General features: G+C 41.8%; 1 protein-coding gene across 3 annotated transcripts in view; it reads right to left on the bottom strand.

Annotated features, from left to right (window-relative positions):
* Positions 1-615: 615 nt before the first annotated feature.
* Positions 616-17,561, bottom strand: part of gdnfa (glial cell derived neurotrophic factor a) — a 32,143-nt gene continuing 15,197 nt past the window's right edge. For 2 of the 3 annotated variants that reach the window (XM_079600105.1, XM_079600107.1), the window contains exons 3-4: positions 15,642-15,854; positions 616-1,603 (exon numbers count right to left, since the gene is read on the bottom strand). In XM_079600105.1, coding sequence (XP_079456231.1) covers positions 1,080-1,603; positions 15,642-15,828 — 711 coding nt within the window. In that variant the 5' untranslated portion in view covers positions 15,829-15,854 and the 3' untranslated portion in view covers positions 616-1,079. Of the gene's footprint in view, positions 1,604-15,641; positions 15,855-16,871; positions 17,371-17,561 lie in introns of those variants that run through there. The other variant, XM_079600106.1, reaches the window with a different exon arrangement.

The raw sequence follows: 17,561 nt of genomic DNA, 5'->3' as shown, positions 1-17,561 counted from the left end.
TTAGAAAAGATAGAAATATATGTGTGCAATATATTTCTAGTTTTTTCTAGTATCTATATACTATGAAAATATATATGTATATATTAGTGCTGTCAAATCGATTAATCGCGATTAAACTTGATAAATATAGTATGTGTGTGTGTGTATATATACATATATACATAGTCACTCACACAAACAGTAAATACAAGCTTTTATGTTTGGGATTAATTGATATGACAGCACTAAAACATATGAATATATATATATATATATATAAGTGCTGTCAAATCGATTAATCATGATTAATCACATCTAACATAAAAGTTTGTATACATGTATACACAACACATACTGTATATACAAACTTTTATGTTAGATGTGATTAATCGATTTGACACTATATATATATATATATATATTCATATTCATATGTTTTAGTGCTGTCTTATCAATTAATCCCAAACATAAAAGCTTGTATTTACTGTATGTGTGAGTGACTATGTATATATATATACACACACACAATATATTTATCAAGTTTAATCGCGATTAATCGATTTGACAGCATATAATAAATATATATATATATATATCTAATACTACTTGATAAGTATATTTCTAATGTAACGGCACCGTAGCGTCTGGGTTTGTGTCGCACGGATGGTTTTGGAACGACATGAGTTTAAATAAACGACAAACTGTAAACGACTCCTTTAAACACACATGCTCAGATTTGGCACCATCCAAGATAGAGAACAAAAAAACCTCCTTAAATAAATAAGAGAAACAAACACTCTAATACAACGGATTGCAATAAATAACAATAACTTAATTAAATCTCAATAAATACATTTTCATATATATACTATATATATATATATATATATAGATAGCTTTCTGGATATTAAAGATGTGGAGTCTGTAGTTGTGTCGTCTCTGATAATCCACTGATAAGACACACACACACACACGCGCGCGCGCGCTCCTTATTCCACCAAACGGCGCTTGTTGCGGTATAAACGCTCATCTTGTGGTCCGGTAACAGAGTGAATGCTGAACGATGTTCAGTCCGAAGTGTTTTTGGTTTGGGTCGTCGCTCAAACGCACGCACACTTTTTAGCGGAGTGCTTCTTCAGTGTGTGATATTCCAAGCTGTCGTCCAGGAAGGAGATGTCGTCGTCGAACGCGATTGGCCGACAGCAGGTCCGCGCCGGCGTGTCCTTGTCCAGCTTGCGGTTGTGTGTGAGGTTGTTCAGGATCTTGTCGTAGTTGGTCTCGGCGTCGTAACACGGGCCGCTGCAGTAACGGAAGATCAGCTCTTCTTTGGTCGCGTAACCCAAGCCCAGGTCTGTGACGTTCAGGTGGATCTCTTTCAGGAGGCAGCCTCGCCCTTGACCTTTGACCCTGTCGTCTCGGCTTTCCTTTCGCCCGCGACCCCTCTTTCTGTCTCCGCGACCCCGTCCCGACCTCTCGGTGTTTGTTGCTCCTCTCTGGCGGCCTCGGTCCCGCTTCGGCTGAGGTTCGGTGTGTGTGTGAGGAGATCTGCGCAGTCGGCCCAGAGTCGCTTCGATGAAGTCCATCACGCTCTCGAACTGCTCCGGGTAAAGGCCGTTCACAGCGTCTTCAACACACACAATGAAACATTGGTTAATTAATGATGCATATTTATGCATTCTGACAGTGTACATTTGTGATATTCCCCATTTGTTTTTGGATAAAGTGTCTGATAAATGTCATTTAAAGCGGTGGTATAATGCCCTTTTCACAAGATGTAAAATAAGTCTCAGATGTCCCCAGTGTGTGTGTGTGTGTGTGTGTGTGTGTGTGTGTGTGTGTGTGTGTGTGTGTGTGTGTGTAGTTTTAGCTCAAAATACCCCACAGATATTTGTATATAGCATGTTAAAATTGTCACTTTTTGAGGGTGAGCAAAAACGCACAGTTTTGTGTCTGTCCCTTTAAATGCAAATGAGCTGCTGCTCCCGGCGCAGGGGGCGGAGCTACAAGAGTTTGCACTCACACACACACGCACTGAAAATGTCTAAATCTTATGTTCAAACCGGAGTCAGACAATGATGGAGAGACTCGAGAAGAAGTGACAACATGTAGAAGAACAGGACATTTCTGAATGTTAGTTGATGAATTTACGTAGATTATGTGTAGTTATCTTCTAGTCATTGATTAGCATATTCTGTCATGATAATCTATAAATCGTGTTCCGGGGGCGGGGTTTATGTAAATTTTAGGGTTGGTGATGTCACTAACCCGGGAGGAAGCTTGTGTAGTTCCTACTAGCTGTTTGTTTAATATATGGATTTAGCTACATAATTTGAGAAAGTCAGTATTTAAAAATGTAATATGAATATTTGTGTCGTTGTTAACTAAAACTATTTAAAACATTTGTTAATTGAATTAAAGTGAATGTTCACTGATATAAATAATATTTAAAAAAAATCAGTTATTTTTTTATATTATTTTATTTTATAATACAATTTATTGTATTATTTTATTTATATATATTTTTTTAATATTTTTGTTTACTTTAAGTTGAAGTACTGAAATTACTACTACTAAAATTGAAAATAAATAAAACTAAAGACTACAAACCAAACATTTTTTCATTAAAAAACACACAAATAAAACCGATGAGAGAACACAGCAAAATGATTAAAACTTAAACTAAAATTAATATCAATAATATTAATAAATTCCATAATAGTGATGCTAAAGAACACTGATATGAATTTTAGTATAAATTTGCTTATGGTTTATACAAATAAACTAATCCAAAATATGATTAAATATCATGTTAATGATGCTAAATAAACACTATGAAATTTCTTGGATCTTGGAAAAAGTGCATACATTTATTTTACTTTTTTTTAAACATTTTCTATTTATTTCAGGTTGGAATGAGATTCTGATCTACAAAATTATCAAACTAAACCGACATATTAAAAAAATAATGATAAAAACAATGAGAACACACAAAAATGTAATAAAACAAACTCAAACTCAAAAAATATAAAAATGATTAAATGCCATATTATTGATAGTAAAATAGCAGTGGTTTATGAGCGAGATGAAGTGCAGAAATATTCCTGCTTTACATTAATGAAACAGTGTTTATGTGAGACTGTGTTCTCTCAGACTGTATATACAGTACGGTATGATATTGTTTATTTGTCCCTATCGGGCGTCCTGAATAACGGCGGATGACTCGCCCGTCGCCGGCCCGTGTTCTCGTCTCACGACTGCCATGGAAAATCTTCTATGATGACATTGAGGAACAGCAGAAAACATCTGCTCAACCGCAAACTGGAAACATGCGTGTTTAACCAAAGCAAGCGCGCGTTTGATCTGCATGTAATACACCATGATCTCATTACACTCGCTCTCCGCTCAACCCAGCAGAGCGCATCACAGTTCTCGGAAAAGATCTGCAACCGATGCTGCTAATCTCGCACGCGGACCGTCTTCCTCATCTTTACCAAACTATTTAACTTAAAGGGATAGTTCACTTTGAAATGAAATGTTGGTATGTTTTATCTTACCTGAAGTGCATCCAAGATGTCGGTGTCTTTGTCTCCGCAGTAGTTTCAATTTTGATATTTTAAGGTCAAACCGTTCTTGTCTGTCAGTCGTATAATGCAGGTCTATAGGCACTGTCTCCAAAAGCATGCAGAGAAAAGTCCAAATTAAACAATTCCCCATGGTAAGTGCACATTGATGGCCTAAGACACGAAACAAGCGGTTTGTGTGATAAAACGAACAGTATTTATATAGTTTTTATCTCTTTTACACAACCACGTCCAAGTGATCTGTTTACACCGGATTTCTTCCCCGGTAACTAATCTAACCACCTTCGATTGGACGTTGCATTTTTAAACTCAGCAGAAACGCGTGTGATTGGCTGTACGGCTCAACGTATGCCTTTGATTGGCCTGAACAATGAAGCGAGTAGTGTGTCAAGATAGAAGGCTTACAAATTGGGAATAAGTGAAAACTCAACACTCCCGGATGAGTTCGCGCGAGCTTAGGCCATCAATGTGCACTTACGATGGGGAATTGTGTCATTTGAACTTTTCTCTGCATGCTTTTGGAGACAGTGCCTATACACCTGCATTATATGACTGACAGACAAGAACGGTTTGACCTAAAAATATCAAAATTGAAACTACTGCGGAGAAAAAGACACCGACATCTTGGATGCCCTTCAGGTAAGATAAAACATAAAAAACGTAAAAAAAAAAATTTTGTTAAAGGGGTCATGACATGGTTTTTTTTATTTTATTATTATGTTCCCTTAGGTGCAATTATAGTATTACTATAGTTTTTTTTACAAAAAACTTTTAAAATGTAGTGATTTATGACCTTTTCCCTGTTTCTCATCCTCTGATTCAAACAGTCTGTTTTGGGGGTGTTTCCCCTTTAAGAGTTCAGTGTTAACGCCCACTGATATGATTGGCTAACGTCAGTGCCTATGCATCAATTATTAACGCCCCCAGCCAGAGGATTTGCGGAATCGGCGCAACTGTTTAGCGGGTGATGCATGCGAAGCGATGGCTCTTGCAATGATAAAACCTTATTATGTTTGAGCCGGAATCAGAGGAAAATGAACCATCACCACAACAACGAAGACTGGATCAGCTCGTGTCCACATGGAAAGTGAAACTATTTTGAATTAATAAAAAATTTTTAACCCGAGACACTTGAAAACGGATTATTGTTGCATAATTATCCTATAGCTTAATTTGCTAACAGTTTAACATTATTTAACTAATCACATGTAGGCCTACTAGAAAGGCGACATATTTTCAAGATTCTCTTATATAAATGTGTTTATATTAGCCATGATAAAAAGTAAGTTTGCGTCGTCGTTGTTGAGCCCAGAATAGTCGGCACGGACTTATCTTTGAGCAACGTTAACAGTTTTCTGGCAAAGCCAAGCATCATATTGGGATTTGTTCTCAAAACAGTCATCCTTCAAATGTATAGAACAAACGCTTAAACTAACACTGCCGTGACTGGGACGTCCGCAAAAAATAAAGTGCATCCATTTTCCCCTGACAACTGGATCTTTCGCAGCGTATTCACAGATGTTGTTTGTCCACAGCCAGGAACAGCACATCTGCGGCATCGTAATCTCCCTGTACACAGACCCACTCGCTGTCCGTCGACTGAACACTTGTGAGGCGCGCGGGCGCGACAACGATACGAAATGAGCGTAGTTGCCTTGCGCTTTAAGCGTAGTTGTCTTGTGCTGGAGGCGGTCATATGCAAACGCTGGTACGTCACTTCGTACCGTGACGTCACTTCTTACCATGGATCCAGAACGAGCTGTATTTAGAGCTTGATTAAATAAATGATTCGTTTATAATGGGGAGGACGTCTTAAGCTATGAAACTTGCAGGACGTTTTAATGGTACAAAGACCTCTTATATACCAAAAGATCAAGGCAAATTTGGTTTCTCATGTCATGACCCCTTTAATGATGTCCACTCAATGAGAAGAAGAGACTAAAAGCAGTTTTCTGCATGGAGTGGGTCACCATGTTGATGGCGAGAGACAATAAATATTTAGATCTCGTTTGAATTGTGCCCTGAATTACACATATGATGTTTGTCAATTTAAAATATACATTTTAAAGTCAAGAAAGTCGCAGTTAGCTAACTTTACTGAAGCTAACGTCTGTCATGTTTTCTACAGTCTTACGTTATAATCGTAATTACGGCGTGATGCCGGAGTGTGTTGTACCAGACTGCACACACACGAGCAACGGTGACGTATAGTGCGAGACGAGAGATGAAGTTCATTGAGCGATTTCCACATAAAAGACTTTCTTGACTCATAATTATCTTTTAAATTGACAAACATCATATGTGTAATTCAGGGCACAGTTCAGACGGAATAAAAAGATAAGTTGTCTCTCGCCATTGACTACCATACAGATTTTATCCGAAATAAGGTCCCATGAGCCGGAAGCAGAGGGGCGGGACTTAGGCTCTCTATTGCTCTCATTTGTAAGTCGCTTTGGATAAAAGCGTCTGCTGAATGAATGTAAAATGCAAAGTTTTACTAACAAGTATGGATTTTTTTTGAACATTTTACGCACCACTTTTGGGTCAAAATTGTTTAAGAATCAGGTTATGAATCTGTGTTGTTGTTGTTCATGAAAACTATTCAAAACATTTACGTTAATGGGAATAAAATAATATATTTAAAAAACGTTTAGTTATATTTTCATACAAATAATGCCTTTTTAAATTACAGTAACTAAAAACTGTTGCCGTTAGTTGGAGCATGTAAGCGTTTCGCACGAGAAGCGAAGGATGTGAAGTTGAAGACGTTCATTCACAGACGAGCTGTGAGAAATACAGCATAAAGTTAGACATAATCAATCGTGTTCACTCCTGTAATCTGACAGAACACTTCCAACGCCTATCTGTGTGATTCTCATGCAGATACTGTGAGTTTGAGCACTTCTCTACCGTGCATGCACATCTGTTTCCCTGTAGCCTGAAGTGCTCTCCGCGGACAGAGAGGATTCAGATGCCATGGGGATTTAGTTCAGCTGAGATGTTCACGATACGAGGTGTCAAACACTGGCTGTGTCTCGACGCCGAGAACAATGCAGAAACACACACACACACACACTTAAACTGTTCTGACACTCAGCCAGTGTGTTTTCTGCTAGTATGCGTCTTTGGTCAGATAGATGCCGTATTTTATTTAATGCTAAATAATGCTATATTAAATGTACATTCTGTTCAATATGTCACACACACTCTTATAAATAAAGTTGTTGTTTTTTCAGCGATTGCATTGAAGAACCATTTTTGGTTCCCTAAAAACCTCTCAGTGATAAATATTTTAAAGAACATTTTAATAATCTTAAAGCTGCGGTCCGTAATTTTTGGGGTTAAAAATGATCCAACATTTAATTTTTTTGTAAGTACATAACCAGCCAGTGTTCAAAACTCTCTGCTTGCCTTAGCTCGATCAGAGAATGTCTAATAAGGGGAGAACTGCGACTCTCGCTAAACTTCCGGCTTCTGAACTGGCTGCAGTTCCACTCTGGCTCCACATGAGGGCGCTCACAGGACGAGTGCAGAATGAATGGAGGTCTATGGAGCTATACCCCATCAAAATCCACTTTTCTCAGGATATATTTTTTTGTCTAGTAATTTGAATGTTGTATTCGAAAGGAGATGCATAGAAATTACACATTGCTGGGTGTTAGATTTTTTAGAGTTAAACACACAACACAGCGGACACAGGTAAACACACAACACAGCTGACACAGGTAAACGCACAACACAGCCGACACAGGTAAACACACAACACAGCGGACACAGGTAAACACACAACACAGCGGACACAGGTAAACACACAACACAGCCGACACAGGTAAACACACGACACAGGTAAACACACAACACAGCTGACACAGGTAAACACAACACAGTGGACACAGGTAAACACTCAACACAGTGGACACAGGTAAACACAACACAGCGGACACAGGTAAACACACAACACAGCTGACACAGGTAAACACACAACACAGCTGACACAGGTAAACGCACAACACAGCCGACACAGGTAAACACACAACACAGCGGACACAGGTAAACACACAACACAGCTGACACAGGTAAACGCACAACACAGCCGACACAGGTAAACACACAACACAGCTGACACAGGTAAACACACAACACAGCTGACACAGGTAAACGCACAACACAGCGGACACAGGTAAACGCACAACACAGCGGACACAGGTAAACACACAACACAGCTGACACAGGTAAACGCACAACACAGCCGACACAGGTAAACACACAACACAGCGGACACAGGTAAACACACGACACAGCCGACACAGGTAAACACACAACACAGCGGACACAGGTAAACACACAACACAGCTGACACAGGTAAACACACAACACAGCGGACACAGGTAAACACTCAACACAGTGGACACAGGTAAACACACAACACAGCTGACACAGGTAAACACACAACACAGCGGACACAGGTAAACACACAACACAGTGGACACAGGTAAACACTCAACACAGTGGACACAGGTAAACACACAACACAGCTGACACAGGTAAACACACAACACAGCGGACACAGGTAAACACACAACACAGCGCACACAGGTAAACACACAACACAGCGGACACAGGTAAACACACAACACAGGTAAACACACAACACAGCGGACACAGGTAAACACACAACACAGCGGACACAGGTAAACACACAACACAGCGGACACAGGTAAACACACAACACAGCTGACACAGGTAAACACACAACACAGCTGACACAGGTAAACACACAACACAGCGGACACAGGTAAACACACAACACAGCGGACACAGGTAAACACACAACGCAGCAGACACAGGTAAACACACAACGCAGCGGACACAGGTAAACACACAACACAGCGGACACAGGTAAACACACAACACAGCTGACACAGGTAAACGTACAACACAGCTGACATAGGTAAACACACAACACAGCGAACACAGGTAAACACACAACACAGCTGACACAGGTAAACACACAACACAGCGCACACAGGTAAACACACAACACAGCGCACACAGGTAAACACACAACACAGGTAAACACACAACACAGTGGACACAGGTAAACACAACACAGCGGACACAGGTAAACACACAACACAGCGGACACAGGTAAACGTACAACACAGCTGACATAGGTAAACACACAACACAGCGAACACAGGTAAACACACAACACAGCTGACACAGGTAAACACACAACACAGCGGACACAGGTAAACACACAACACAGCGGACACAGGTAAACACACAACACAGCGGGCACAGGTAAACACAACACAGCGGACACAGGTAAACACAACACAACGGACACAGGTAAACACACAACACAGCGGACACAGGTAAACACACAACACAGCGGACACAGATAAACACACAACACAGCGGACACAGGTAAACACACAACACAGCGGACACAGGTAAACACAACACAGCTGACACAGGTAAACACAACACAGCGGACACAGGTAAACACAACACAGCTGACACAGGTAAACACACAACACAGCTGACACAGGTAAACACACAACACAGCGGACACAGGTAAACACAACACAGCTGACACAGGTAAACACAACACAGCGGACACAGGTAAACACAACACAGCTGACACAGGTAAACACAACACAGCTGACACAGGTAAACACACAACACAGCGGACACAGGTAAACACAACACAGCTGACACAGGTAAACACACAACACAGCGGACACAGGTAAACACAACACAGCTGACACAGGTAAACACAACACAGCTGACACAGGTAAACACACAACACAGCGGTCACAGGTAAACACACAACACAGCACAGCAGACACAGGTAAACACAACACAGCGGACACAGGTAAACACACTACACAGCTGACAGGTAAACACACAACACAGCTGACACAGGTAAACACACAACACAGCGGACACAGGTAAACACACAACACAGCTGACACAGGTAAACACACAACACAGCGGACACAGGTAAACACACAACACAGCGGACACAGGTAAACACACAACACAGCGGACACAGGTAAACACACAACACAGCGGACACAGGTAAACACACAACACAGCGGACACAGGTAAACACACAACACAGCTGACACAGGTAAACACACAACACAGCGGACACAGGTAAACACACAACACAGCGGACACAGGTAAACACAACACAGCTGACACAGGTAAACACACAACACAGCGGACACAGGTAAACACACAACACAGCGGACACAGGTAAACACAACACAGCTGACACAGGTAAACACACAACACAGCGGACACAGGTAAACACACAACACAGCTGACACAGGTAAACACACAACACAGCGGACACAGGTAAACACACAACACAGCGGACACAGGTAAACACAACACAGCTGACACAGGTAAACACACAACACAGCGGACACAGGTAAACACAACACAGCTGACACAGGTAAACACACAACACAGTGGACACAGGTAAACACACAACACAGCGGACACAGGTAAACACACAACACAGGTAAACACACAACACAGCGGACACAGGTAAACACACAACACAGCGGACACAGGTAAACACACAACACAGCGGACACAGGTAAACACACAACACAGCTGACACAGGTAAACACAACACAGCTGACACAGGTAAACACACAACACAGCGGACACAGGTAAACACAACACAGCGGACACAGGTAAACACAACACAGCGGACACAGGTAAACACACAACACAGCGGACACAGGTAAACACAACACAGCTGACACAGGTAAACACACAACACAGCGGACACAGATAAACACACAACACAGCGGACACAGGTAAACACACAACACAGCGGACACAGGTAAACACAACACAGCTGACACAGGTAAACACACAACACAGCGGACACAGGTAAACACAACACAGCGGACACAGGTAAACACACAACACAGCGGACACAGGTAAACACACAACACAGCTGACACAGGTAAACACACAACACAGCTGACACAGGTAAACACACAACACAGCTGACACAGGTAAACACACAACACAGCTGACACAGGTAAACACACAACACAGCGGACACAGGTAAACACAACACAGCTGACACAGGTAAACACAACACAGCTGACACAGGTAAACACACAACACAGCGGACACAGGTAAACACAACACAGCGGACACAGGTAAACACACAACACAGCGGACACAGGTAAACACACAACACAGCGGACACGGGTAAATACAACACAGCTGACACAGGTAAACACACAACACAGCGGACACAGGTAAACACAACACAGCGGACACAGGTAAACACACAACACAGCGGACACAGGTAAACACACAACACAGCGGACACAGGTAAACACAACACAGCTGACACAGGTAAACACACAACACAGCGGACACAGGTAAACACACAACACAGCGGACACAGGTAAACACACAACACAGCGGACACAGGTAAACACAACACAGCGGACACAGGTAAACACACAACACAGCGGACACAGGTAAACACACAACACAGCTGACACAGGTAAACACACAACACAGCTGACACAGGTAAACACACAACACAGCGGACACAGGTAAACACAACACAGCGGACACAGGTAAACACACAACACAGCGGACACAGGTAAACACACAACACAGCGGACACAGGTAAACACAACACAGCTGACACAGGTAAACACACAGGTAAACACACAACACAGCGGACACAGGTAAACACAACACAGCTGACACAGGTAAACACACAACACAGCGGACACAGGTAAACACACAACACAGCTGACACAGGTAAACACACAACACAGCGGACACAGGTAAACACACAACACAGCGGACACAGCTAAACACACAACACAGCGGACACAGGTAAACGCACAACACAGCGGACACAGGTAAACACACAACACAGCGGACACAGGTAAACACACAACACAGTGGACACGTAAACACACAACACAGCGGACACAGGTAAACACACAACACAGCTGACACAGGTAAACACACAACACAGCGGACACAGGTAAACACACAACACAGCGGACACAGGTAAACACACAACACAGCGGACACAGGTAAACACACAACACAGCGGACACAGGTAAACACACAACACAGCGGACACAGGTAAACACACAACACAGCGGACACACGTAAACACACAACACAGCGGACACAGGTAAACACACAACACAGCGGACACACGTAAACACACAACACAGCGGACACAGGTAAACACAACACAGCGGACACAGGTAAACACACAACACAGCGGACACAGGTAAACACACAACACAGCGGACACACGTAAACACACAACACAGCGGACACAGGTAAACACACATGCTAGAAGAGTTTTTGCTAGAAGACATTCTTGTCCCGCTTCGGATGCCATCAAGCGGTATCTCTGGTCGTAATCAGTCCTTCACTGACCAATCAGCGTTCATTAGCTGAATGCTAGTGTGTTATGGGCAACAACAACTCAACCCGTAAGAAATCGAAAGGACATAAGTTCTCGTTCATTCAACTTTCGACCTGTAACCCATGTTGAACTTGCCAAACATACAATTAAATCTGAGATTTCTCAACGGCAATCGGGTGAAAGAGACTTCCATTCATTTTGCACTCATGGGCGATCGCTCCCAGTGGAACTCTGGTGGAACTACAACCAAAATTCGGTACAATAGGACTTAATAGGGAGTGGCCAGGCTCTCCGTAGATGGGCTCTGGCTCGATTCAATATTAATGTTTTTAATTCTAGTGATACTGGTGGATTACTTCGGGAAATTCGTGCATGTCTTTGCGTCATTGTCACATCTGTTGACATGAAGAAGAGTCTCAGCTAGTCACATCTGGACACATAAAGAAGAGTCTCAGCTAGTCACATCTGTACACATAAAGAAGAGTCTCAGCTAGTCACATCTGTACACATAAAGAAGAGTCTCTGCTAGACACATCTGTACACATAAAGAAGAGTCTCGGCTAGTCACATCTGTACACATAAAGAAGAGTCTCGGCTAGTCACATCTGTACACATAAAGAAGAGTCTCGGCTAGTCACATCTGTTCACATAAAGAAGAGTCTCGGCTAGTCACATCTGTACACATAAAGAAGAGTCTCGGCTAGTCACATCTGTACACATAAAGAAGAGTCTCTGCTAGACACATCTGTACACATAAAGAAGAGTCTCGGCTAGACACATCTGTACACATAAAGAAGAGTCTCTGCTAGACACATCTGTACACATAAAGAAGAGTCTCGGCTAGTCACATCTGTTCACATAAAGAAGAGTCTCGGCTAGTCACATCTGTTCACATAAAGAAGAGTCTCGGCTAGTCACATCTGTACACATAAAGAAGAGTCTCGGCTAGTCACATCTGTACACATAAAGAAGAGTCTCAGCTAGTCACATCTGTACACATAAAGAAGAGTCTCGGCTAGTCACATCTGTACACATAAAGAAGAGTCTCAGCTAGTCACATCTGTACACATAAAGAAGAGTCTCGGCTAGTCACATCTGTACACATAAAGAAGCGTCTCGGCTAGACACATCTGTACACATAAAGAAGCGTCTCGGCTAGACACATCTGTTCACATAAAGAAGAGTCTCGGCTAGACACATCTGTTCACATAAAGAAGAGTCTCGGCTAGACACATCTGTACACATAAAGAAGAGTCTCGGCTAGTCACATCTGTACACATAAAGAAGAGTCTCGGCTTGTCACATCTGTACACATGAAGAAGAGTCTCGGCTTGTCACATCTGTACACATAAAGAAGAGTCTCGGCTAGTCACATCTGTACACATAAAGAAGAGTCTCGGCTTGTCACATCTGTACACATAAAGAAGAGTCTCGGCTAGTCACATCTGTACACATGAAGAAGAGTCTCGGCTAGTCACATCTGTACACATAAAGAAGAGTCTCGGCTAGACACATCTGTACACATAAAGAAGAGTCTCGGCTTGTCACATCTGTACACATAAAGAAGAGTCTTGGCTAGACACATCTGTACACATAAAGAAGAGTCTCGGCTAGTCACATCTGTACACATAAAGAAGAGTCTCGGCTAGACACATCTGTACACATAAAGAAGAGTCTCGGCTAGACACATCTGTACACATAAAGAAGAGTCTCGGCTAGACACATCTGTACACATAAAGAAGAGTCTCGGCTAGACACATCTGTACACATAAAGAAGAGTCTCGGCTAGACACATCTGTACACATAAAGAAGAGTCTCGGCTAGACACAGCTGTACACATAAAGAAGAGTCTCGGCTAGACAGCTATAACAAAGTATAATTTGCACGGTTTGACGTGATATGATACGCGATCGTTAGATTTAATCAGCGCGATTTAATGCAATGCTTTTTCCCCCCTTAGTTTGTCAGAACAAAAGTGGATGTTACTTGTTCAGATTACATTTTCCGCTGAAAACTCTTATGTTGGTGATACTTCCAAAAAGTATAATCTGTGATTGTGAATGCCAGTATCCACACCGGCGCGGTGATTGACAGCCGCACATTCTCCTCAAAACATTCTGTTCATCCGCGCTGAGCCGTGCCGAGGCACAACCCACGTAAAGTTGATAATTCTGCGAATAACTGCAATTGCAGATTTCAAACAGAGATGGCGACAGAGGAAAAACTGCGGACTACAGCTTTAAGAATCTTTGGTAAATCTTAACTTGAACCCTTTATGTATAATGCATTATATATGTACGTCATAATGCATTATATCTTTTCATAATTGTAACCAAACTTAAAATGCATTATAATATTTGCAGATGCATCTAAAACTAATTGTGTTTTAATGCATTATACTTTCTAAAGGTGTGTTCAGTGAATAGATAAGTATTATAGCGGAGATTACGATTATTAATGAGATCATGCAATGCAAAATAAGATGCATTATAAGGCATAATTAATGCATTAAAAATACTTTTAAGTAGTGTTACCAAAGCTTTTTCACTATAAAGAGCCTTTTTTTGCATGTTAAAGGTTCTTCATGAAACCACAGATGCCAAAAAAGAACCTTTAGTTTTAAGAGTGTACCGTTTTATGCATCAAATTATTTTTGTGCATCAAACTTAATTTCTATATTTTGCATGCAATAAAATACATGCAACTGTGGACTCATGCATTTTCTGTAAAGCTGCTTTGAAACGATGTGTATTGTGAAAAGCGCAATTTTCAGCCGAACACATCGTGCATTGAACTAAGTGTGTTACTCCGATTGCATGTCCTTTAGCAGAGCAGAATCACTCACACTGCAGTTCACAGGAACACTTTCTGGACTAGAGACACTGATGCATGTAGGGATTGAATCCCCAAGACAAAAGCCACTGAGTGATTCAACATGTGTTTGTTTTCTGCTGTTGTTCACTGTAGTCTCAGCACGCCTTACATTATGCAAGGAAGAGTTTTCGAAATAAATTCATGCATATTTTACAAGCCAACAGACCAGTCCAATGCAAACCGTTCCACATGCTGCGTTCCTCTCGTTAATTCTCTCATTTCCAAAGTTCCCACGATGCACACTGATGCATGTGGCCGACGACGCGTCACATCACGACTACTGTGTGCAAGAGAGGCCGCTGTTAAACATCTGGAGCAGCTGCTGAAATGTGCATCAACACAATGAATGTAGAGTCGCGGATGCCTTTCCCGTCACGTCAGGATCTGTTAGTGTTCACGGCAGCACCTTACTTAGGAAAACCTGTGAGAAAAGCCTCAGCTCGAGCGTTTCATGTTAACAATCCGTGCGGAGGAATGTCTTGTTCAACTCGAGTACCTCAATGTCAGATTATAATAAAGCAAAGCTCAACCTCTGTGTTAAACGCTTTATCATGTTACGTAAAACATGTGGTTACCCAGTGCTTAGCGTTTCAGTCGAGGCACATTTAACATCCTCTGACCAGTGTATTGTACAGTTGTGCATCTGTGTTGCTCAACAGAAGTAATTGGAAACAGAAATGCATGTGAGCTGCAGCAAATGAACACTATGTGCATGTGTGAGGATGACGATTGATGCGAATGCATGCATGCTGACTTACATTGTTCCTCCATGGAGGCTTGTTTTCGGTTGTTGGTTTCAGGGTGGGAGTCGATGACGGGGTCCAGAGCGGGGATCTCACTGTGGACGACGGCTCTGTTGGATGAATGCAGTTTGTGGAAGACGGGACGTGTGGAAACGGAGCTCAGGAGCAACAAACACGTGGCTAGAATGTCCCATAACTTCATTTTAGACTCAGTTCCTTTGAGGGAAGCTGCAACAATGCAAAGGTAAACGCATGAGAATCTGCACAAGAACACACACGGCTGACCAAACGCTGCATGCATATGGAAAAAGGAGAGATTTTGCATGTGTTAATTTGATGGATATGGAGCTACTGAAGATTTCTCCAGAGGGAAACGCTTGAGATATGAGAAAGAAATGCATTGTGAAAAGTGCAGGAATTAAATATTGTGATGAAGGCTCTCCGTGAAATGTGTTCTGTAGGCTGGAGCCCAGTTAATGCCAAACAGATTTCTGTCAATATTACAGAGCTGAAAAAATGTGTGTGTTCTGCCAGAGTTTTTCCCCATTCCGGATCCCGAAACCCCTGTTGATGAAAAGCCACATAAAATCTACCAGTTTCAATGATGTTTACTATGACTTTTATAGCAGTAAATGACGCTTTACTCTAAATAGTTCCATTTGTTGACCATTAAAACCTGCTGTTTCTATTTAATCATTATATTATCTCAAGCTTTTTTATATTTTATGAGTCATAAAATGAGGTGGTTTAGATATTTAATGCATCATATACAATCACAACCACTAGAAATTGTTTTGTTTCAAGTATTTTATCTACTAAAATGAGTCTATTAATATGCATTGCGCATTTTTAGACTCCAGTGTAAACAAACTCTCAAAGATGTCTCCATATTTACTGTGGATTTTAAGTGTTTTATTGAAGTTAAAAAGTTTATATATATATATATATATATATATATATATATATATATGTGTGTATATATATATATATAGTATCTATATCCTGTAGCTACGTTTTACAGTGCTCTCTTAAATATAAAATATAGACGTTTTAAATTGTGTTTTAAAGACTATAAACATCAGGAGAACCGTTTTAGGTGCTTCATAAAACCAGGAATATAAAGATAAATTAAAAAAATTTAAAAAAACTCTGCCATAAGAACAAAAGTGTACGCGTTATTTACTGTAAAAATGAATAAGTAAAACCCATTTGTGCCCATATGCAGAGATAATGATATAAACTCACCTTAAATGGGGTCCATACAGACCAGAGCTTCAGAAAAGCCCAATTCTCAGAGCAAACCGGGAAACATTTAAAGACCCAAAAGATAAAATCCGTGAGTTATCCTCAAAATATGACGCTTCCAGGTCCATTCACAACATGTTATCCACTAGATCCAAACGAAGCGCGCGCTGAAGTGTCCAGATCTCCAGTGTCCTCAAACTGACGCGCGCGCCGCTCAACTCACTGTGCGCAACGCGACGCGCGAGACTGTGATGCTGCCGCGCGCCGCGTCTGTAAGAGAGAAACCCAGCAGCAGCAGCAGCGCGTCAGATGAAGACATCGGGATGAGGATCCCAACTAACTGGAATAGTTTCCCGCGTCTGTTAAAACGCGCCGCATTCTGCCTCCGAAACGCACCGCACAGGTGATGAAATCCAGGTGTCCGCTCGTTAATATCCACACAGATCGGGGGAAGAAAGTGAAGAAGTGATATCTGTCAGCGCACAGCAGTCATGATCCACACGCGCGTCCCTGTAAACGCGTTTGACGCGCACACTGAGCTCCGAGCGCGTTTAAATACGCTCACGGGTTCGAGCGCACTGACGTCACGCCCTGGTCACGCCCTCGTTTTCCAGCAGCACAGACCCATCCATCCCCGTTTCAGCACACACCAATAAAGCTGTGATAAAATAATAGTTTGTGTTGAAAATG

This window comes from Phoxinus phoxinus (assembly GCF_949152265.1).
Source record: "Phoxinus phoxinus genome assembly, chromosome: 23".
NCBI lineage: Eukaryota > Metazoa > Chordata > Actinopteri > Cypriniformes > Leuciscidae > Phoxinus > Phoxinus phoxinus.
This window is presented reverse-complemented; position numbering and strand designations above follow the sequence as displayed.